At 35.5% G+C, this 24,381-nt stretch overlaps 1 protein-coding gene across 7 annotated transcripts in view; it reads right to left on the bottom strand.

Moving 5' to 3' along the window:
* Window positions 1-24,381, bottom strand: part of LOC127410935 (serine/threonine-protein kinase D3-like) — a 127,258-nt gene that overhangs the window by 14,190 nt on the left and 88,687 nt on the right. For 3 of the 7 annotated variants that reach the window (XM_051646201.1, XM_051646209.1, XM_051646203.1), the window contains 10 exons: window positions 22,243-22,397; window positions 20,123-20,315; window positions 19,936-20,007; window positions 15,460-15,643; window positions 15,171-15,315; window positions 10,895-10,972; window positions 4,008-4,299; window positions 3,043-3,095; window positions 2,739-2,811; window positions 2,517-2,623 (listed from right to left, as the gene is read on the bottom strand). In XM_051646201.1, coding sequence (XP_051502161.1) covers window positions 2,517-2,623; window positions 2,739-2,811; window positions 3,043-3,095; window positions 4,008-4,299; window positions 10,895-10,972; window positions 15,171-15,315; window positions 15,460-15,643; window positions 19,936-20,007; window positions 20,123-20,315; window positions 22,243-22,397 — 1,352 coding nt within the window. The remainder of the gene's footprint in view (window positions 1-2,516; window positions 2,624-2,738; window positions 2,812-3,042; window positions 3,096-4,007; window positions 4,300-10,894; window positions 10,973-15,170; window positions 15,316-15,459; window positions 15,644-19,935; window positions 20,008-20,122; window positions 20,316-22,242; window positions 22,398-24,381) is intronic. The other 4 variants (XM_051646204.1, XM_051646202.1, XM_051646207.1 and 1 more) reach the window with 4 other exon arrangements.

Consider the following 24,381-nt stretch of genomic DNA (forward strand, 5'->3'; position numbering starts at 1 on the left):
TCTCTAACAGCTGAAGATGCGGACAGGAGACTGATATAACAACAGCAATACAACAGCGCCGCCTACTATACAGGGGTGAATCGGTGTGAATCGACCATTCGTCAGAGGTTCGTCTCGCAAAATCGTCACGAATTTGGTGTGAACAGGCCTTGCTGAAATGTAGCCAAATCAAGTACTGATTACAAATTACACAATTAAAATGTAATCAGTAACGTAATATTTTAGGAATCCCTGAGCATTTCTTTGAGAGTAAAACTGATAGGTAATGGATTACACTCTCAAAAAAATGCTCAGGGATTCCTAAAAGATTACGTTACTGATTACAATATTAGTTTTAGGTTACTGATTACAATATTAGTTTTAGTTTACTGATTACAACATTAGTAAACATGTAATCCAAAAATAGATTGCATGCATTTACAAATCTAATCACAAGTATTTTTATATGTAATCGGATTACATAATTAATATTACATGTAGTCCATTACTACCCAACATGGGTAATTACAACTCATCATTAGAGCAATGAAAAAAACAAAAAACAAATTGGTAACACTTTACAATAAGGTTCCATTTGTTAACATTAGTTAATACATTAGGTATCATGAACAATGTACTTTTTACAGCATTTATTAATCTTTGTTAATGTTAGTTAATAGAAATACAATTGTGCATTGTTAGTTCATGTTAGTTCATGGTGCATTAACTAATGTTAAAGGTGCAATATGTAACAATTTTCATGTAATAGTCGCCTTTTTTTTTTTGCCAATGTGTGAACGGCTTGTAACGCAACTTAAAAAATGAGCCCTTCCCGGACTTCCTAGGTTGCCTATTAAAGCCTGTAGACAGATTTTCATGCGAAGGGAGCGGGTTGCTTTTGCCGGGAAAATCCAAAGGATGTGACCTCTGTGCTTCTCTTCCGCTATTCAACAGCGACACTGCAACACTAGGTAACGTTATCTTAGAGATGGAATCCAGCAAATGGCTGGCTCCCAGCACAACACCGACTCCTACACAAACTCTGAGTAAGCCAAAAAAACTAAAACATTTATCTACTGAATCCAGTCTGGCTAAGCAGAAATGTGATCGTGGTCAAGTGAAAACTAGAGTGAACATCGGCAGGGCATTTGATTCCTGGAGGGACCTTCGTTCGGTTTTGGGGATCAAAACTGACCCTGAATTGGCGTTCTTCTTATTGGACAGGTAAGCTTACATAACTGCAAAGCATGTGAAATATAGTGCCATAAGGATTGATCTGTGTAATTTTAGCTAACTTGATCTTGCCTGCACAGTAACTGTCATAAACAATGTTAATCTGTAATTACTCAGCAAGGAAAAACTACAATAACACATTAAATGAATGCTAGACAATGTTCAAGATAATGTGAAATGACCCATTCATTAGTGTGACGTAACTTGGTTATACAGAAAATATATACATTCTATTATTATAAAACAATATATAATATAACGATATATCAAAATGACAGTTGTGATGGAATCACATCAATACTGAATTGTGTCAACATATTTATAATGTACAGTCTATTTTATAAACAGCTACTGTCATCATCCACCAAATTTAGCTAACAGCTACTGATAAAGCTGGCTAGCTAGCTAACGCCGACATAGGCTATCGTATAAATGCAGTCAATGTATCATGCAAAGAAAAGTGATTACTTCAAACTACAGTCACGCATAGTCAGACCTACAGTATGTCCACACTTTGTTTTAGCCCTGTTCCAGCACTGTAGTGTCAAATATAATATGCAGTCTCAAAGTTTGTAGTAAAACAATCATAACTGTGCAATTTTAGTTATGCTACCTCATCTGTCAGCATGATGTCGGTGAATCACGTTGTCTCTTTGTACGTTACGTCATTGTTTTGGCTGATGCTCGCGTCCTTATAGAGTGTGTGCGCGAGCACGAGCAACAGGTAGCTGGCTGCAGTTCACTTAACGGCCACAGGTGTCATTAATAACAAGGGTTTCTGAATCTTACATACTGCACCTTTAACAAACACAACTTTTGATGTAAAAAATTTTAAAACATTAACCAAGATTAATAAATGCTGTAGAAGTATTTTTTTATATTATTAGTTCATGTTAACTAATGTTGTTAACTAATGTTAACAAATGGAACCTTATTGTAAAGTGTTACCTATTAATTTATACATCATGGTAGTATATGCTACACTGCCTATTCATGCTGATTTTAATTAAAATCCCCCCCACAAACAAACAAAAAAACCAACCAAACAAACAAACAAAAAAAATCCGGATACATAATACTGATGAGAATTTGAGGGTAAAATGTGTTGAACTGTCATAAAAAAATAACAAGTTTATTTGTCATGAAAATAATGTCACAATGCATAACATCTTAATAGTACTAAAATAATAATAATTCTATCTTTTTTCTCTTTTCTTTTAATTTGGGGTGAAATATGACCCAGACATGTTTTCATGAGATTCACCCTCATAACTCTCAGTAATCTCATTCCAAGGAATTCTCACCTGTAAAATTGCCACCTCGTTCCTCAGCTGGCTCTCCTGTTTGGTGGGGAATCTCATTTTGTCAATGACCTTGATGGCCACATCTCTTCCTGTTTTTCTGTGTTTCCCTTATAACAGATACAAAGCACACTTAAGAACCCTTCATTAACATGAGATGGTGAAACGAGGGCATGAATAACATTTATGAAGCACAACTCAAGAATGCTGCATTTCCATTTGTACCTCCGTAAACGATGCCAAACTGTCCAGAGCCCAGCACTTCATCAGCAAATATCTGATAGATTGAGCTGATGTCCTAAAGACAGAGGAAACAGAGCAGTGGGCTAGTATTATAATTGACCCTTATTAAATACATTTAATTTCTTAAACACCTTATAAAGAAATACTACAATTTTGTATTTCATCTCTCAGTTCTTCACATTGTTATTGTGGTATAATTTGCTGGACGCGACCAAACAAACAGAAGTGTCAATAAAAAGGGTGTGCTGTTGGGAAAAATTGTCGGTAAACACGGCCACACACTCACCACGTTTTCTTGGATTTGACTGTTTGACACAGAAATACTGATAGATAGTTCCTCTGCAACACACACAAACAAAACACTATACAGTCATTTGGATTAAATTCTGATATTTCATACAGGTCAGCCCATTTTAGAATGTGGGATAAAATGGGGATCAAAAAATAATAATTCTGTAATTTTTCTGTTTTTTTTTCTTTATTAATTTTAATCACTTCAACTGAATGCAACAAATTATGAGGTGTCATAGATTCAGAATAAATGTGCAATTTTTAGCTTTATGATTTATGCATCATTTTCCATAATCCTCTTGTGTTCGACTCCTGCATGACTTGAAACCTACTAAAACAGATCCTATTTAAAAGTAATGATGAACTGCAACATAAGCAGTCAATGATGGGTGACCAAAAGTCATACACAGAAAAGGACAGGAAATCTCAGAAGAAACACTTTTCTGTTTATTTTTTTGGGGTTGGATTTGCCCTGGTTTCTCTTGTCTACAGGTTAATCCTTAACTGAGTATGTCATTCAACTATATCCCCTGAATGCTGAATGCAAACTGTGCTTGTTTCATAACTAAACAGCTTTTATTAATCCAGACCTGTCAAACCCTTTTTAATCTTCTGTGTCTCTCAACACAATTAAATGGAGGTGCATTAGGATATTAAAGACTGAGCCGTTCACTCTCAAACGGCAGAATATTGCTGCAAATCTGCTTCATTTAGAGGCATTTTCAGCCAGCCCCTTGGGTTCTTATCAATATTTAACACTACAGATAATACTGGTAAGACGTACAGAGTCTCAAAAATTCATTCATGTTCAATGGAAAAAATAACAGCATACAGGTTTGGAACGATATGAGGTTGATATCTGGATGAACCATCCATTCATAGTGTATGTCAAAGACTCCAGATGATGCCCTAATTCACTTCACAGGTCTTTAAAGAGCTCTACTCAGCTCAGCTACTTACTGTGATCCTTACTCTGTCCTGCAGTGGTGCCGATGCTGGGCTGTGGTGTTACTGGAACAGGCATCAGGGCCTGGCGTATGGCCCTCTCCCAGCCCTGGGCAACCTCCAGCCCCACGCCACCGGCAGCCAGCGCAGTGTTGTGGATGTGGAGGTGGGAGCTGATGGTATTCTCTCCCACATAATAAACCATGGTGGCAGTGATGATCTCAAAGCAGTGCGGATTGCCCCCCAGTGCTAAACTACTGAAGTCGTGTGCAATATCCACCTGTAAGATCTCTGACAGGGGAATCTCCTGTGGGTCAGAAAATGAGTCAGAAATTCAGACGCTGACTCACTGATAGTTAGATTAGACAGTTTACCAATTCGCTGCATTAACCTCGCATTTGCTCTTTGAGTCAGTGAATGAGTCATCAAGTTAATCTATGTGAAGGCAAATCAAAATCCAACTCTAAGATTGCTCGGCAAAGAGATCACAAGTTTATCACACCTAAAACCTGAGAGTCAGGGTTCGCGTGTATGACTCTAAGGCAGGGCTATTTAAATCTGGTCCTAGAGAAGAGTTTAATTCCAACTTGCCTGTAATTTTAAACTATTCTATTTTCAATGTCTGAATTCGCATTCTGCCAGAATATGAACTGCATTTGATGAAGAATGTACTTCTTGGCTTTTACAAAGCATGTTCCTTAGACAGTGCTGGGTAGTAACGGATTACATGTAATGTGGATGATGTAATCAGATTACAAAAATCAAGTGTTTGTAATTAGATTAAATCACATTTTAAAACACTCGTAATCAGATTATGGCAATTCTTTATGGATTATATGATTACATATTAATTAGGCAAAAGCAGTAAATTGTTCATAATTAATTGATCCCTTTAATTCTTCTTTTTTTAAACATTTAAACATTTTCATTCTAAATCAGCCTACAGTGCTAGTGAGTATTTAATGAAGGGTGGGTGCAGTTGCTGAACCGACTGCATTAGTGCGGTAAAGTTATAGTTTTGCAAACTGCTTTTGTACTCAGCTTCAAAAATGTACACGAATGTGCTTTTGAGAAATGTTGCAATTTTGTTGTTTTGTTTTTGTGATGTTTATTCACAGATAGACTGGTCTGATCTGTTACCACACATTGATGCCGTTTCTAAAGCCAAAATTGTCAAAGTAAGAACATTTTAAGTGCCTTTTTTTAATTCACTCAGAAACAGACACATTTTTACAAAAGCGAGTAAACACACAAAAATATTTTGAATCCTTTAAGCTTTATTTAATGCATTTAAGCATCATTTCAAAACAGTTAAAGCTTATCCTACTCAAATGCATATGACATAAAATAAACAAAGATTAGGTCAGAAGTAATCCAAAAGCAATCAGATTAGATTACTTTAAAATGTAATCCAAGAGATTATGTTACCGACTAAAATTTTAGTCAAGTAATCTTCCCTGCACTTTAGATCTTTAGGTACGCAGGTAAGTAGTATGAATACATTCCCGTACAGACTTCATTTGGGAACGTAGGCATTGTCCTGTGACCTGAATGTATGACGTACTAACAACTGTGAAAATAATTTACTTTTACGTTTGGTTAAACAAGTACAATTTAACCACAAGAAACAACTTTCTTGGTATATACTGTATAACACTTAAAGCTGAAAAGAGCCATCCGACTAGCAGTTCTTCGCCACTTTTTTTTTAACTCAGTGTTTTGAATGTGATGTCTTCACAGCTCTCGTGTTTGATTATGACTGGAGCTAAACCCGCAGGATGGTGGCTCTCCAGGACTGCATTTGATCGATGTGAGTAGAGCTCGATTAATACTTTTTTCTATGACCGATATGATAACACTTACTTTGGTGTTTAATTATCCGATCTGCAGAACCGATTTTTAATGATTTTTCTAATTATTAACACAATGACAAGGTACTTACCCTATAACAACAGAAAACATTGGTTATGCATATTTTAATAATTTTATTTTAGCTTAAAATGGTATATGTCAAGTATTTCTGTAACATGTTAAAGCATGAATGTCAATACAAGCAACACATTAAAATATGACATTAATTTACCTGCAAACACATCCAGTTGCCATTTATAGGTAGACCCTATTTTAAAGAACCGATAATCGATTAAATAGAAAAGTGACGTTAATTTACCTGCAAACACCACCAGTTGGCATTTATCAGTAGACCTGATAGTAAAGTACAGATAACCGTTGAAATAAAAAAAGTGAATATCTGAAGAACATACTGGTCAAACCGAATCTCTTTAGATGTGACCAGACAACTGCTGATTAGAAGGGAAAAATCAGTCACAGGGAAAAAGTCCTTTCAGAGTCCATGTGATATCTCCAGGTTCAAACAGGTTCACAAATGTGGCAAGTTTGCTCTTGACAGTCTTTCAAGAGTCCACCTTCAGCTCAGCCCCCAAACTCGCTCTCAAATGAGACAGGAAAAACAGTAGCTGTGGCCAATACGAGTAAATGCTGCGCCTGCGGCCTCCTCTGAATATAAGATGAAGTGCTTGTGGTTTGGTGGGTGAATCATGTGACCCAGCCCTATGAAGAGCTACATGATTACAGGGCAGCACACCAGAAGTGCTCGCGTGCATACATGTGCGAGTGTGTGTGTAGGCTAGTCTTACTAAGGCACCAAGACACTGTTAGCACTATGTAGGAGGTGGTCACTCCATAGTTATGGGGGTTGGCTGCGGTTATCCTGAGACAGACCCGAAACCCCTTTACTCAACAAAAGGAGCACAGAAACCAAAAGTAGAGGGTTTTCATCTTCAAAAGAAAAGACTATGGTTTCCAAATGTGCAAATTTGACAACTGATACACAGACAGTTGTGAATAAGGAGTTCTATATGATGTTAAAAAACTGCACTTTTGTAGAAGTATTTATTTATATGTGACATTTACAATAATATGTAATGTTGAGTATTCAAGTGATAGTGTGACGTTGCATAGTGATCACACGGGAAGTCGGCATGTTGTTTCCGAGAGGTCCGATACCCTAGGATCGGCCACATCATGCTGTCTCACCAACAAGCTCCATCACCTTTATGACTGATAACATAAATTTATACCATTTAATCGGAAACTGTTCTTAAAATAAAGCTCAAATCTAGAGTCTTTCATGCTCTATATTGTTGAAACAATTGAATGTAGATAAGCCCAGATGATATTTCCTTCTTCCAATTTAGACTTAATAAAAAATGCAAATTTTGGCTGACAACGATTTAATCACCAATAAATCATGCATGCCTACATGAGATACGGTTCCATAAAGATACAGATGAAAATTAAATGTATAATATCAAATCTGATGCTATGGCTACTCAAGCTGATTTGGGACTTATATACCTCTCTCTTAGTGTGCCGACAAGGGTGGGTTTTTAAACCTAAAAATCGATTGTTTATTATACTACTCACAATTGATTCTGCTTAGAAAAATTAGATACAAGCAAAGGACTGAATAAAAAATTGCCTTTGTTACTAAAATGATTTATTATACAGAATAATGTAGTGCCTCAGCAGTGATGACTTTTAAAAAATTTACTTGCCTGGAATCTAAATTTAATGTCAAAATGATGAAAAGCATTATTTTCTCACTAAGAATCTGAGACTTGAGCAGAATGCCAAGCTGATAATAAAGTGGTGTGTTTAACAGTTTTAAGCACACTCTGAAGTCTCACACAGGATGATGAGGTTTCCTGCCATTGGTTTTACATCTGGGAATATTAACAGAGTGTTACAGAACATCAACAGAAACACACATACATTTTTTACACTTAAGAATACAAATGGGTAGCAAAAATCTAAATGACAATACTGCTGTATTTTTGTTTTATATAGATTTCTCTGTAGCAACATGATCATTCACATCTGCAAATGTGTACACATAACAAAGACCAAATAATAGTTCTCAGTTGCAAAATACTAATTTGGAAATGTTACTACAACTTATCTACAAATTTGGACACTTTAGTCACACAAATATATATATATATATATATATATATATATATATATACACACACACACACACACACACACACATACATACACACACAAACTGGAGGCTAAATGTTTGGAATAATGTACAGATTTTGCTCTTATGGAAAGAAATTGGTATTTTTATTCACCAAAGTGGCATTCAACTGATCACAATGTATAGTCAGGACATTAATAACTTGAAAAATTACTATTACAATTTGAAAAAAAAATTCAGAACTTCTTAAACTACTTCAAAGAGTTCTCATCAAAAAATCTTCCACGTGCAGCAATGACAGCTTTGCAGATCCTTGGCATTCTAGCTGTCAGTTTGTCCAGATACTCAGGTGACATTTCACCCCACACTTCCTGTAGCACTTGCCATAGATGTGGCTGTCTTGTTGGGCACTTTACGCACCTTACAGTCTAGCTGATCCCACAAAAGCTCAATGGGGTTAAAATCCAGAACACTCTTTTCCAATTATCTGTTGTCCAATGTCTGTGTTTCTTTGCCCACTCTAACCTTTTCTTTTTGATTTTCTGTTTAAAAAGTGGCTTTTTCTTTGCAATTCTTCCCATAAGGCCTTTGTATTTGAAGACTGTATTGTACACCTTTGTATGAAATCTTCAGGGTTTTTTTTGGCAATTTCAAGCATTGTATAGCCTTCATTCCTCAAAACAATGATTGACTGACGAGTTTCTAGAGAAAGCTCTTTCTTTTTTGCCATTTTTGACCTAATATTGACCTTAAGACATGCCAGTCTATTGCATACTGTGGCAGCTCAAAAACAAAGACAACATTAAGCTTCATTTAATGAACCAAATAGCTTTCAACTGTGTTTGATATAATGGCAAGTGATTTTCGAGTACCAAATTAGCAATTTATCATGAGGATAAGGTGTTGGAGTGATGGCTGCTGGAAATGGGGCCTGTCTAGATTTGATCAAAAATGACTTTTTTCAAATAGTGATGGTGCTGTTTTTTACATCAGTAATGTTCTGACTATACTTTGTGATCAGTTGAATGCCACTTTGGTGAATTAAAGTACCAATTTCCTCCCAAAACAGCAAAATCTGTACATTATTCCAAACTTTTGGCCACCAGATAAGGTCATATATATATATATAACCCTAACCCTAACAAAAAGTGCAGCTTTAGTGTCCAAATACATTTTGGGGCCACTGTATTTAGTCTGAATGTCGAATTAATTAATAAAACTACATTGAAACAATAACTGATACATTAACCACAAACACTTTCTATTTGAAGCAGTTCATGGACCTTTCTGAATGCTGTTTCACTTGAGCTAACGCAGAGGAGGAGGGGGCATTCTGTGGTACTTGCCAAATACCTCAGTGATATTTGTGAGAGGGGAAAGTACTACTCCTCAAACACATTTGGCTGTAGAGCAATGCTCTTTATGAGCAATTCATTATAATATTTTGACCTTACAAAGATCAAAGATGGACTGCAGCATAATCGGTTTCGTGAGAGGTACAGTACGAGCATGAACAACATTACAATTTCCTACGTTATTTTAAAGGTTGTTTTCATTAACATGGAAATATAATTTGATTATTCAACAGGTTCAAACATTCAACCAACAGAAAATATAATATGTATAAACCATAACATTTATGATTTCACAAAATTTTGGCCATAAAAGCATTTTACTCAAAAATGAGTTTGTAAATAAATTAAAGACGTCACAATACAGTCTTGGGTGTATATCCTGGAACTATTAACCTGGATGCGCAATATTTGTTTAGAATCATGAGATCACAGCACTTAAAGGATTAGTTCACCCAAAAATGAAAATTCTTTCATGATTTACTTCCCTCTAAGCCATCCCAGATGTGTATGATTTTCCTTCTTCAGCAGAACCGAAATTAAGATTTTTTTTTTTGTGCCCATTTCAGCTCTGTTTGTCCATACAATGTAAGTAAATCTGAAGCAAATCGATAGGTTGCTGTAAGAAACAAATTGATAATTAAAACATTATAACTTTAAATCATTGCTTCAGGCCAGCGCTGGATTGCTGTTGGAAATGACCAAACACTCGTGTGACGCTCGTTCCTCTGTTGTAAACAAAGCGTGCACTTCCGACATCTCGTGTGAACGTGGCAGTAGTGATGCGATTTTTAAAAGTTAATAAAGTTTTAATTATCGATTTATTTTTTTACACAAACGTATCAATTTGCTTCAAAAGATATTAATTGATCGCCTGGAGTTGTGCGGATTACTTTTATGCTGCCTAAATATGCCTTCTGGACCGTCAATCAGCCAGCAGCCTGATGGCACCTGTTTACTTGCATTTTACGGACAAACAGAGCTGAAATCTGCTTATAAATATCTTCACTTTGGTTCTGCTGAAAAAGGAAAGTCATACACATCTGGGATGGCTTAAAGGTAAGTAAATCATGAGAGAATTTTCATTTTTGGGTGAACTAACCCTTTTAAGAAATAAACTGGAGAAACTGCAGAAAACAAGTTTGGTTGGATTTAGATATTTAGTATTTAAAGTGTACTAAATAGAGATGGTAACTTAAAAGCAGTAGTAATAAAAAGAGGTTTTTGAAAGCACCATTTAATAAAATCAATGTAATTGCTTAGTATAAATAGTATAATAGTATAGTACATAGGAAATAGTATAATTATACCTAAATGGTTATTAAAAGGAAAATGTAAACTTATGAGCATATATATGTACTGACCTGTACATAATATATATATATATATATATATATATATATATATATATATATATATACACACACACACACACACACACACACACATACAGGTTATCAGGATACAATAAGAAATGTACTGAACTTTATGACATATTAAAGTATATATATATATATATATATATAAAAGAAAAAAGTTCTTACTTTGTAATATTTGGCCCCCGAGTCATTCTGAAATAGAGTTAGACTCTTGCTATCCAGTCTCCAGTAGTGTCTCTTTCTCTGAGGACAAAACATAAATTGGATTAATTGCCAAACCCAAGGCAGACCCTGGTTTAGAGCAAAGATAAATTGATGTGAATTTAACAATATAAATTGATTTTACACTCTGAGGTCATTATGTAAGATGATGGTATAAGGATGTTAATTCTAAATCCACTCAATGCTCCATAAGTACAAGTTGTGCTGTGGCTTTCACATTAACATTAGTGTTTGGGAAGCTTCTTTTGAACTATAGCTTGTCAGGCTTTAAGCTGCTCATAATTAAAGCTGAATTTTGTAACTTTTCACTGTTAAAATCCTTTCTCCTATCCCAGCTAAATATGCAGAGACAATTAAATTATTAGCAGCTATATCACCCTATAGCTCTAGACTGGTTTCCCACTGAAGCTACACAGGGTTGAGCCAGGTCAGTACCTGGATGTGAGACCACCTTGTGAAAACTAAGGTTGCTGCTGGAAGATGTGTTAGGAAGGCCCGAAGGGGGTGCTGACCCCGCAGTCTGTGTGGGTCCTAACGCCCCAGTATAGTGACGGGGACACTATACTGTAAAAAGGCACAATTTTTCAGATGAGACGTTAAACCAAGGTACTGACACTCTGTGGTCATTAAAAACTTCTCATATAAGAGTAGGGATGTAACCCTGGTGTCCTGGCTAAATTCACCCCATTGGCCCTTGTCAATTATTGCCCCCATGAATTGGCTCTATAAATCTACTATCTCCTCTTCACCAGTCGCTGCTGTCTATGTGGTGAGCGTAATGCTGCACTATGGCTGCCGTCGCATCATCCAGGTTGATGCTGCACACTGGTGGTGGTTGAGGAGAACCCCATGGTCACTATGTAAAGCGCTTTGAGTGTAGTGTCAGAAAACCGCTACATAAGCATTCATTCATTCATTCAATTATAAGCAAGCCATTCGTAGGTTAATTTTCTCGAGTCTCTGTAGCGCTATAAAAATTCAGCTGTTTTTTAAGCAGCCCATCCAGCCCGACACAACAACACTGATTTAACCAATGGTGCGAGTTGGAGGCAGGACTATCTGTTTGTTCAATCAAAAGCAGATGGGGGTGTATTTGGAAAACTGTTTGAAAACAATGTTTACTTATGCAAATTCATTCGGTGCCACAGAAATTACATACTTCAGCTTTAATTAAACTACAGTCAAGCCACCCTTTAGTTAGCTATGCTAAAAGTACCTAAATCATTTACAAACATATAACTTTTGTACTAAATTCTTAAGTCCACTGAAACTTTTTTGTGACTTTTTGGAGCAGCCCCCATTCACTTTCATTGTATGGAAAAGTGCAGGTGGACAAAATTTCTTCTTTTGAATTACACATAAGAAAATAAATATAAAATGACATGAAGATGAATAAAAGGTGACAGAATTTTCCTTTTTGAGTAGTGTTTATCTTGCATATAAAGAATGAGGATCAAATTTAGGGCGAAAACATCAAATTTAACATAAATTTACACAAAATACAAAAGAACACAAAATTTAGAAAACGAGGACTGGTACCATTATTTCCTTTTCGGTACTCGCTGACAGCGATACCTGTTTTTTGTTTTGTTTTATTTTTTTCTGAATTCCATATCAACAGTTTATTTAAATTTAGCATCAAAATTGTTTCAAAATAAATTAATTTGTTAAAACTTTAATCAGTTAAAAATAGAACAATTAATTTTCAGAGTTATTTTTTGTTCAAATAAAGAGCTGCATAACAGAGCATTGCTTAAATATAATACAATTAATATTGATTAATTGATAGTTGCTATTATTATTATTATTAGAAGTAGTATTACAGAGAATATTACATTATTTATATTAACTATATTGTAGTGATACTGTACATTTCTGCTGTACTTTTTTCCATTTAAATTAAGCTTTTATTTTAATGGAAGCTTTTATTTTGAAGTGAAGCCCTTTCCATTTCTTTGTGTTTTTGACAGAGCTTCTCACTTCCGGAAAAGCAGTTTGATACTAGGGATGTGCGGAATGACTAATTTCACTGACGTTTAAACGAACATTTTGGAGTCGACTAGTCTAAAAAGAAACTAACCTTCAGAAAACAGTCAAAAAATGTGTGTTTATGCATCCCATTTAAAATACTTAAATCTATTCCAAATCCGACGCTAAATTCTGCTGAAAGGGGCATTTATCTGAGACGTGCTCGCCTTGCATTATCATCACTGTACATTATAAAATGACACACATTCACCTTTAGCGAATACAGGTTTATTTATTGAAAACAACTAAATGAATAGTGCAGGACAAATAGCGAAATCCACAGCCTTTTCTAAACAGAATACACAAAGTAAAGGACATTGTTGAAAATAATTAACAGGTAGGCTAAGCCAAATCTACGAAAGAATTGTTTTGCTGAAAAGTTGCGCATATTTCACAATGTACAGTCTTGCATTAGCCACTGATCTAATATGACAGCTGTTCTGTAAAGAACATTAACCAATAACTGTAACGATGTAAAAAAACAAAACAAAATGGCTATAGGATAGAAAAAATAGGCCTGTGATATAGCCTATAATAAACTTAATGTATTCTAAACACGATGTGTACACAGAATAAAAGATAGTTTAACCCGTTACGCAATCGGCACCTCATTGAAAATAACCTTCTTAATCAGTAGATTAAAAAAATGCCATTCCTTGCTCAAAACATGCCATAATTTTCTAGGCTATTTACTCATAAGTATAATTTTTTTTTATTTGCACGTCGACATGGTACGGTGAAAGATGGGACTTGACTCACCTGAGGCGGCTATACTGCTCTTGAAAAAGCCAGCTTGGTGGGAAAATAATTTACAGTTAAGGCACGCACAGATTTAAAGAATGTGAAAACATTCAAATGTGAAAACATCCGACTTTCAAGCCAACGTTTCGGAAATCCGCTTCCCGCACCACTACCGAAGTGATTTCATAGCTTCCTGAGTTTTCTTGTCTAGCGAGAGGACATTTTTCTACGCGCGCCGCGAGTGAGAGAGGGAGCCTGAGGTGAAATTAAACTCTGTATCTGCTCCAGATATCCTCTTTTTTTTTTTTTATTTTTTTTTTTTATAATATTTGTATTATTAATTCTATTTAAAATATGTAAATTAATATGACAGTAATTTAAGTGCAGCCTCTGTAAGTATATAAAGTAAAATGTAAAAATGTTAAACTGTTTAATGGGGAAAAATATTTACAGACTCATAATTCCAGTGTCTAACAGCATCAGAACCGTTTAGTCAACTAGTCTCGCACATCCTTAGTTGCTACCTGACCCAATGTGATTATTAATCCACAAAAGGTTATCTGTAAATTAACGCTCTGCTCGCTGTCATCTGCTGCAAAAAGAGTGCGCAATACTCATGATGGTGTTTTAAGTGTATGAGCCAAGGAGATCTAAAAGGTTGGCACAACACTGGCTGCACACATTCACTTTGAAGCGTGCAGCACATGCAAACTATACATTTATCACATGAAATAGCAGCCTTTGCTGTTTAATAATCACACAAGGACATAACGTGATTTTAAAGGAATGTGAGGCACTTAAAATGGAAGTGAATGGGGGCATATTTTTGAACGTTAAAATACTCACTTCAAAAGTATAGCCACAAGACAAAAACAATATGTGTGTAAACATGATTTTAGTATAATTTTTGCTTTTTTTAAAGAAAAGGAGGAACGAGTCGAAATTAATTTTTGTGGTAATCAACATTATGCCACAAATGCTGTCGATTAAGCTTAACTTGTATTGAACCCGGAACATTCCTTTGATTTGTGCGCTGAATGTTTATTGAATTACATTTTTACGTCACATAGTATCGATTTTTGGTATCGGAACATTTTTGCGAGCACGAGTACAAGTACATGAGTGCGGTATTGGACATCCCTAATAAATTTACACTAAATACAACTGATAAAACTAAAAAGCACTCTAATTTAGGTACAGTACCTGCATTGAAAACATAGTAATTAACAATAAACAGAATATTTTACAACAAAAAGACTTAAAATGTTGCACAGGGACCTTTGGGAACACCAATGAGTGGTGACTCGAATGAGTCGGTGAACACTTTCAGTCACTCCCCAACACTGCTTAAAAATTATGCTCTAAGCGGATGCTTTTTTTTTTTACCAAAGTGCAAAAATCACATAAGTAAAAACAACATCTGCTTTGAGTTTAAGGAATAATATCTTACAAGATTGTCTCGACTGGTGTAGTGCACCATCCATCCCTCTTTGACCATGGTGGAGCTTCTCCTCTTGGTATGTTTGATGGATTGGACCACACGCATCAGTGGGATATTGGTGCTGGTGGATGGGCTAAAAAGAGACAACAGAAGTCTAATGTGGATCAGTGGTTAGGCATTTTCAGCATTTTGAGTAAGAAGAAAAACTTCCATTTGGATATCTCGGAAAGTTGTTTTTCTGGGTGTGGACACCCGTTAAGCTGATATTACTTTATTATTTAAAGGATGTTTTGAGTACCTGATGGTTTTCACAGGTTCTTCATCTTTCTCACGGTCCATAAAGGGCGAGTCCATAAAAAAGATCTTGTCTTCTGGCGTGGTGGGTTCCTCAGAGTCGTCCATCCCTCGACTGCTGTCACTGTTCACATCACTGCTGTCAACTTCCATTGTGGTATCAGAGTCTGGACCTGGACTGGCCGGCTCTGAAACAACATACAGTTTGTGTTTGAACATGTAGATAATGACATTTATTTTTGCACATTAGAGATGTCAAACACTTTGGTACAAAGTCGGTAAAACATTTTTTTGCATTTGCACACATACTCTGAAAAGTGCTCACGCCTTGTTGTATGTGGATGTGTGAATAAACTTCTTGATCAAAATGCCCATCTTGGCGACACATTAACGTCAACATAGTTCATTATCTCTATTTAAATGTTCACATGAGTGACAAAATTATTTAAAAAAAATAGTTCTTTATTACTGTTTACTTGACTAAGCACTTAATTGCTTAATTGAGAAATGCATTAAGGCTACATGCATATAGGATATAGGCCTATATTTACGTATACATTGCATATGGGTATTTCTTCGGATTCGAGGACTTTTATGTCCTAGGGGTTGATCTTTATTAAAAACAAACAGATTACATTTTCCCCTGTTTTTGTTGTATTAAGGATTCATTAAAACTGAATTTGAAACTTTTTACCAGGTCTTCATCATTTTTTTTTTTTTTTATATACTTTTCAAATGCCTTATGTTTAGAATTTACTGTTTTAGCCTTGTCCCAAACCAAGACTTTCAATAGTAAACTACAAAAATACATTATAAAAAGAGTAAGGCTGGGAAATTAAACACATTAATTTCTGCGATTAATAGTTGACTGTTTAACAGGTTTAAAAAATTCACGCAATTAATGCAGGATCTGTTTTTTTCACTTCCAGAAACTTCACTAATATTTTTTCCAAAACTGGCATATACAGATTGCCAGGAGGTACACGTTCGACTCGACTGCACATCCTAGCACAGAAACTGATTGTGTGGAGCAGTGCACTGTCCAGAACATACAAAACACAGGAGCGGATTTACTGTAAGGAGCATGGAGACTTCACCCGCAAATGGTGAGCAAGCTGCCATATCTCTTCGCATTGCCCGAAAACATTCACTCGCTATCATCTGAGCCAGTGTCAAAAGTAAAACCGCGCAAGAGAGACCTAGTGTGTACACGATAGGGACTGAATGGCAGCTGGAGAAAATTATAGTTTTGGGGTTTTAAATTTCAGCAAATTAAACTTCAGCATTCAATTTGTTTTACATCTGTGCGTATAGTGTCTTATAATGCATTGGCAATGTACACTTAAGTTTCTCTTGCCAATAAAGTTTGATATGAATTTAATCTGCCCATTTGATGGTATTATTAAGTCAGAAAAATGTGTCTAATTAACTCTATCTGCCAAATAAATTCATATTTTAACATTTTTAAATAAAATAAATTATGACTAACCATTTTTTGCAAGTTCTTTGAGAAAAAATTTAAAGTAAACATATTTACATATTTCTGATTACATTATGATTTAATGTTTTAAAGTACCATGTACCATGATTAATCGAGATTTATCAAAGAAAACTGTGTGATTAATAATAATAAACAGCCCTAAAAAAAGAGTGAACAAACTTAAACCATTCAGATGTTTATTGTAGTGAAAATGATATATATATATATATATATATATATATATATATATATATATATATATATACATATATACATACACACAGTTGTGCTCAAAAGTTTGCATAACCTGGCAGAAATTGTGAAATTTTGGCATTGATTTTGAAAATATGACTGTTCATGCAAAAACAATGTCTTTTACTTAAGGACAGTGATATGAAGCCATTTATTATCACATAGTTGTTTGGCTCCTTTTTAAATAATAATGATAACAGAAATCACCCAAATGGCCCTGATTAAAAGTTTACATACCCTTGAATGTTTGGCCTTGTTACAGACACACAAGGTGACACACACAGGTTTAAATGGCAATTAAAGGTTAATTTCCCACACCTGTGGCTTTTAAAATTGCAATTAGTGTCTGTGTATAAATTTACATTTACATTTATGCATTTGGCAGACGCTTTTATCCAAAGCGACTTACAGTGCCCTTATTGCAGGGACAATCCCCCTGGAGCAACCTGGAGTTAAGTGCCTTGCTCAAGGACACAATGGTGGTGGCTGTGGGGATCGAACCAACAACTTCCTGCTTACCAGTTCAGTGCTTTAGTCCACAACACCACCACCACCACCACTATAAATAGTCAATGAGTTTGTTAGCTCTCACGTGGATGCACTGAGCAGGCTAGATACTGAGCCATGGGGAGCAGAAAAGAATGGTCAAAAGACCTGCGTAACAAGGTATTGGAACTTTATAAAGATGGAAAAGGATATAAAAAGATATCCAAAGCCTTGAAAATGCCAGTCAGTACTGTTCAATCACTTATTAAGAAGTGGAAAATTCGGGGATCTCTTGATACCAAGCCAAGGTCAGGTAGACCAAGAAAGATTTCAGCCACAACTGCCAAAAGAATTGTTCAGGATACAAAGAAAAACCCACAGGTAACCTCAGGAGAAATACAGGCTGCTCTGGAAAAAGACGGTGTGGTTGTTTCAAGGAGCACAATACGACGATACTTGAACAAAAATGAACTGCATGGTGGAATTGCCAGAAAGATGCCTTTCTGCACCAATGCCACAAAAAAGCCTGGTTACAATATGCCCAACAACACCTTGACACGCCTTTGGAGTGACGAGACCAAAATAGAGCTTTATGGTCACAACCATAAGTGCTATGTTTGGAGAGGGGTCAACAAGGCCTATAGTGAAAAGAATACCATCCCCACTGTGAAGCATGGTGGTGGCTCACTGATGTTTTGGGGGATGTGTGAGCTCTAAAGGCACGAGGAATCTTGTGAAAATTGATGGCAAGTTGAATGCAGCATGTTATCAGAAAATACCGGCAGACAATTTGCATTCTTCTGCACGAAAGCTGCACATGGGAGTCTCTTGGACTTTCCAGCACGACAATGACCCTAAGCACAAGGCCAAGTTGACCCTCCAGTGGTTACAGCAGAAAAAAGTGAAGGTTCTGGAGTGGCCATCACAGTCTCCTGACCTTAATATCATCGAGCCACTCTGGGGAGATCTCAAACGTGCGATTCATGCAAGACGAGCAAAGACTTTGCATGACCTAGATGCATTTTGCCAAGACGAATGGGCAGCTATACCACCTGCAAGAATTTGGGGCCTCATAGACAACTATTACAAAAGACTACACGCTGTGATTGATGCTAAAGGGGGCAATACACAGTATTAAGAACTAAGGGTATGCAGACTTTTGAACAGGGGTCATTTAATTTTTTTCTTTGTTGCCATGTTTTGTTTGATGATTGTGCCATTCTGTTATAATCTACAGTTGAATATGAATCCCATAAGAAATAAAAGAAACGTGTTTTGCCTGCTCACTCATGTTGTCTTTAAAAATGGTACATATATTACCAATTCTCCAAGGGTATGCAAACTTTTGAGCACAACTATACATTATACATATATATATATATATATATATATATATTTTTTTTTTTTTTCAAAAGTAACAACGGTTCCACAGTTATGGCGTCATTTCAACCACACCAAACATTTTCGCTCCTAATTTTTTTTTCAAAAGTTAATGTACATAAACAAGTCAACAAAAGTGTGAGTGAAGAGCGTGCAAGAGATTAAATATGGGATGTTTGAAGAAAACTAAAAAAAATCAAGCTAAATATCACTTGTAAGCAAAATATTTTTATTGGCGGTCATTTCCAATCATGCTTTAATTTTGCCAAATTATGCAAAAAGTGTAAAAATGTTATTTCATTGTGTGTATTTAGGATACATTAAATGTTATCAATGAAATTATCCATTAAAAGACCAAAGAGACGACCATTTTGTTATTTCTATCACTGTCAATTCCATCATGAAATTATATTAAACACAATACAGAATTTGAAATGTGGTGGAAAAAACACCGTAGTGGAAATTTCCATAACTTAAAAATCAAATGACATAAATGACATACACCGATCAGCCTCAACATTAAAACCACCTGCCTAATATTGTGTAGGTCCCCCTCGTGCTGCCAAAACAGCACCAACCCACATCTCAGAATGCTATTCTGAGATGCGGTTTGGCACTCTTTTGGCGGCACGAGGGGGACCTACACAATATTAGGCAGGTGGATTTAATGGTGTGGCTGATTGGTGTAAATCTCCTGTGACGCATGTACGTACACAGTTGGATACTGTTAGGTGACAAATAAAATGTTTTAACGAGACTTTACATTTTAGGAAACTAAAGAAACACCCATATTACATACGTTTAGTATTGTGTTAGGTGTCAACTAATGTTCATTTCACTGTTCATTTTTTATTTTGATATGACTGAAAACCATGACTGTACCTCCATTGAAGACTCCAAGACAATCTTTTGGTACCTTTGAAGCACATCGCTTGTGGCAATTGAACTTGCAATCTAAGGTGAAGAAAAAACTCTCATGATCATTAGTTATTTTTCTTACATTAGTATCATTAGTTATTATTTGACAACAAGTATTTTCTTTAATGAATGAAGGCAGAATGATACAAACCCTTGCACTGCATGCCCTGACGGAAGAGCCCTTTGAGCAACCGTTTGCAGTACTGGCAGATGGTGGGACGCGTGTATGTGTGAATGACAAAGGTGTGCGGCACCTTCACTCGCCCCAGCACCATCTTCTCCATCCAGATGGGCCGGCCACTCCATGACGGTATCCGCTTACTTGGCTCCTGATGAGGGCGCTGCTGAAATGAGTTAGGGGAACATAATTTGCATGCAAGAGGAATCTCAAACAGATAAAGCCTGTGTTCCAAATAGCATACTAACATACTACTTATACTATGTCTGCAGTATGTAATATGTATATAGTGCACAGTAGGCCATTTTTTAAATTTTTTTATGCATGGTCTAGCATGACCTAGTACATTAACTAAATGTGCATTATAAAGCATATAGTTCCAGTTCTGGATGCTGACTGGTCAATACAGTGCACCAGCCATATTAAAATACACTGTATAGAAACAGCTATAACATGAAACACCTGTTCACCTAGCTACTGTATATATTAGTACAGGGTAAAAATATCGATTTTCCAATGTATCGCAATCTTCATTTTAACCATCCTGATATCAATTCTTAAATCCCGAGACTGATCTTTTTACTCTATGTGCAAATCTCTACAATGTGAGTAAATCACTCCCATATAAGACAAAATTTCACGCTCTGGCGGTAAATGTTCAGATTTCACTCACCAGTGATTGAGTAATATAGTGGTGAATGTGTTCAGCATCCTTTCACTGCGTGTTGAGAGTTAAAGTTTGCTTGACTTGTTTCATGTAATGTGTGCCCAAAGACGAGATCCACGAAATCCACATGTCATTGAATAATGTCTCTTTTAATATCTTTTCTGTTCCTTACAGTCACTTGTTGATCAAACACAACAAAACATAAACATTTCATTCTAATACGAATAGCACGGATGAGGTAAAGGAGCCATTTGAGACCTTTTTTGTTAATATGCGCTCATTTATAGATGCCCTTTCAGAACTGCCAGTTTTCTTAAAGAGAGAGTACTGATTTGTTTAGCAAGTGTTCTATAAATCAATGTAAATACTTGTAAATAGTATAAATTGTGCATTAAACAATAAACATGTAGCAACATATAATGCAATATAATATCATATTTATTTATGGAATACAGGGATCTGTAGATTTTTAAAAAGCTCAAATGTGACCGTGAGTACGCAGTATGCTATTCCATTCTATTACAACGGTCTCAGCATTTTGAATTAACAGAGAAGATTCATTACTGTAAACAAATGGAGTCCAAGAACTCAGAATTAATTTAATTCTTGTGAATGTTTATCTTTCAAACATGTACACACAGCTAAAACAGAACCTGTTCACCCATGGAAGATTTCACAAAAAGATTGGCCACAACAAAAGGTTTGATGTACCTTAACCCTCCTATTGTCTTAAGAAACTGCCCCACCTTTTCCAATCGAGTCATTTTGACCCGTTTTGAAAACCATTCAAAATGCATAAATTCTTGATTAGTCTACAATGGCACTAAAGTCAATTTGTTACAGTGTTACAGGGGTTTAGGAAGGTGCCCTAATAGTTCTTTCTGCCAATTATACACACAAATAAATGTAGTTAATTTTTTATTTAGTTTGTTTTGATAGTCTTGACAAAATCACCATGTTTGCTTCCAGTACCAAAAACTATAAGGTAAAAAAAGGGTAAAAAATGACCCTAAGACAATAGGAAGATTAATTTTATTTAAAAATGACTTTTTCTTGGGTCAAAAACAAAATATTTTACTACTGGGCTTACAGTTTCATGAGATCTGAAATACTGCCAGCTGAGTTTTACTAATTTCTGTCATATTTTACAGTGTACTCACGTTGAACATGCTTTCTAAAACATGCTAGCTCCAAAACAGTTCCAATATTTATTGGAAAAAATATCAATGTATATTTACTGAAAATCTTACATTTTAAACCATACAGCTGTATTAAGTGGTTGATGCAATGTCTAATCTATCGGTCTTTGGTTAAGCATCCTGTTATTTACTCATACATAAAAAAAAAACATTTAATAAAATATCTTTAATGTGAACATCTACAGAAACAATTCCTGTCTGCACAGGTTGGACAGATGTCCCCTCACCTCTTCCAGGCCCACGGCAGCATCAGTTGGCGCGGGACGAGGGACAGACAGCGAGGGGCCGGGCAGAGACACATTGGAGAGACGTCTTTTCCTTACACCGCTACAGTTGTTAGGGATCTTAAAGGCACATCGCTTGTGATAGTTCAGTCCACAACCTGCGAATCCACAAAGACAGCTTTAGTGATCAGGAGTCAGTTTGGCCAAGGGTTTAAAGGTAAGAATCGAGTATATGGTTTAAACACACAAGGTTAATTTGATCTTCAGCCTTTTACCCTTAAAGTCCAGCAGAGGGCCCCCCTCTCTTTTTAGACATTTTTAGATGTATTGATAATGAAGCGTGTATAGATTCTCCTGAGAACTGATTGGAGATTTTTGTTTGTAAAATTCCAGCTGTTTTTCCAAAGCATGTTTACAAAGCGTAAAAGTGTTATAGAATTCCTCTACATATGAACTGCTTTTGTGGCTTTTTACAACTGGAGCCCATGATCTTTATACTGCTTTTGAATGTCACTTTCAGTGCTTGGCAAAAGCACACTGGGTTCCATTCAAACAGCCCTTGATTTCAACTTCAAAGCTGGACAGACACATCGCACTGCACGACACAGCACGCTGTTCAGTGAAACTCAGAATACTTTAAACTAGACTCACAGTGGTTAAAACTTCAATCACAGCACTTTAAATAATCTGTATCCCGACTCAATCAGAGTCTGTCAAATCAAACTCAGAGTTATTTAAACCAGACTCAGTAATAATACGTTGAGCTACATTCAGAGGACTGGGTCACACTCATTAAGAGTACTTTTAACCAGTCTGAGAGCATCTACAACCAGGTTGAATCAAAGCATGTTAAACTAAACCTGGAGTACTTTAAACCAGGGGTTTTCAAACTGGGGTCCGTCCAGGGACCCCCAGATGTGCCAAAAGGTGGTGTTATGGGGTCCACGAAAAAAATAAAAAATAAGGGTAAAAATATACAAATAAAAATAATAATATTTGTTGGAAATCATTAAATTAATCAAGATTATTTTATTCTATTGAAACCCATAATTTTTAACTGTAAGAAATAGCCAAATAAAAAAATCTGCATATACTGTAGGTTTGTGATGAAAAATATTATTGAACCTTTAGCTGACACCTTTAGCTTGATGACTGGGGGTTGAGGCCATATTCTCAGTAAATATGCTTTGGAACAATACTATTTATTGTGAACATGCTATACAAATACATTGACTGTTTATTGAAAACATTTCTTTTCAGGTTGCAAACATTAATATTGGAATAATTGATACACTGTAAACTGAATACAAAAAAGAAAATATATTTTTTAACAATATTTTACAGAAAATATTTTAATCACTTTTTTGGTTTTAACACAATGACAAAATAAAAACAAACTATTTACTTTCGCTAAAAAAATTTTTTGGTAATATCGTGCTTTTTCTCACACAGCAAAACTGGGTCTTTATGAAAATATAAGGCTGACTTTATATTTTAGGAAGAGGGTCCTTGGCATCAAAAAGTTTGAAAACCCCTGCTTTAAACTAAACTCAATGTACTTTAAATCAATCTCAGAGGGAGTAAATTCAGATTATTTTAAGCTAGTCTAAATACTTTAACCCAGTCTCTGGTACCATGAGCCAGACAGCAGAGCAGGGATTTATGCTGAACAAAAAAATGTATGAGCACAAATAAAAATGTATTAGCAGACTAATAAATTGTTTATTATTTAAAATTATGTATTTATTACTATTTGTATTATTTACTCCTAGAATTTACTACATATACTACTACAATTGTGACACAAAATCAACATTTTGTTTTAATTATATATTTTTTATTACTATAAATATTCATCACAGCATACATCAGTTCTGCAACAATCTCTACCCCATCCCCCCCACCACCACTGACACACACACACCACCACCACAGAATATGCATTTCCTACAATGTAATAATAATAATAATAATAATAATACAAATAAAAATAAAACAAACAACAACAGTTGGATTTTCAATCATTTTACTGGGACCCAATTTATATTAGGTGTTTTTAGCAACTATGTACCTGCATTTAAGTATAACCCCAATTCCAAAAAAAGTATGAAAAATGCTAATAAAAACAAAAAGGAGTGATCT

Source organism: Myxocyprinus asiaticus, chromosome 20 (genome assembly GCF_019703515.2).
Source record: "Myxocyprinus asiaticus isolate MX2 ecotype Aquarium Trade chromosome 20, UBuf_Myxa_2, whole genome shotgun sequence".
NCBI lineage: Eukaryota > Metazoa > Chordata > Actinopteri > Cypriniformes > Catostomidae > Myxocyprinus > Myxocyprinus asiaticus.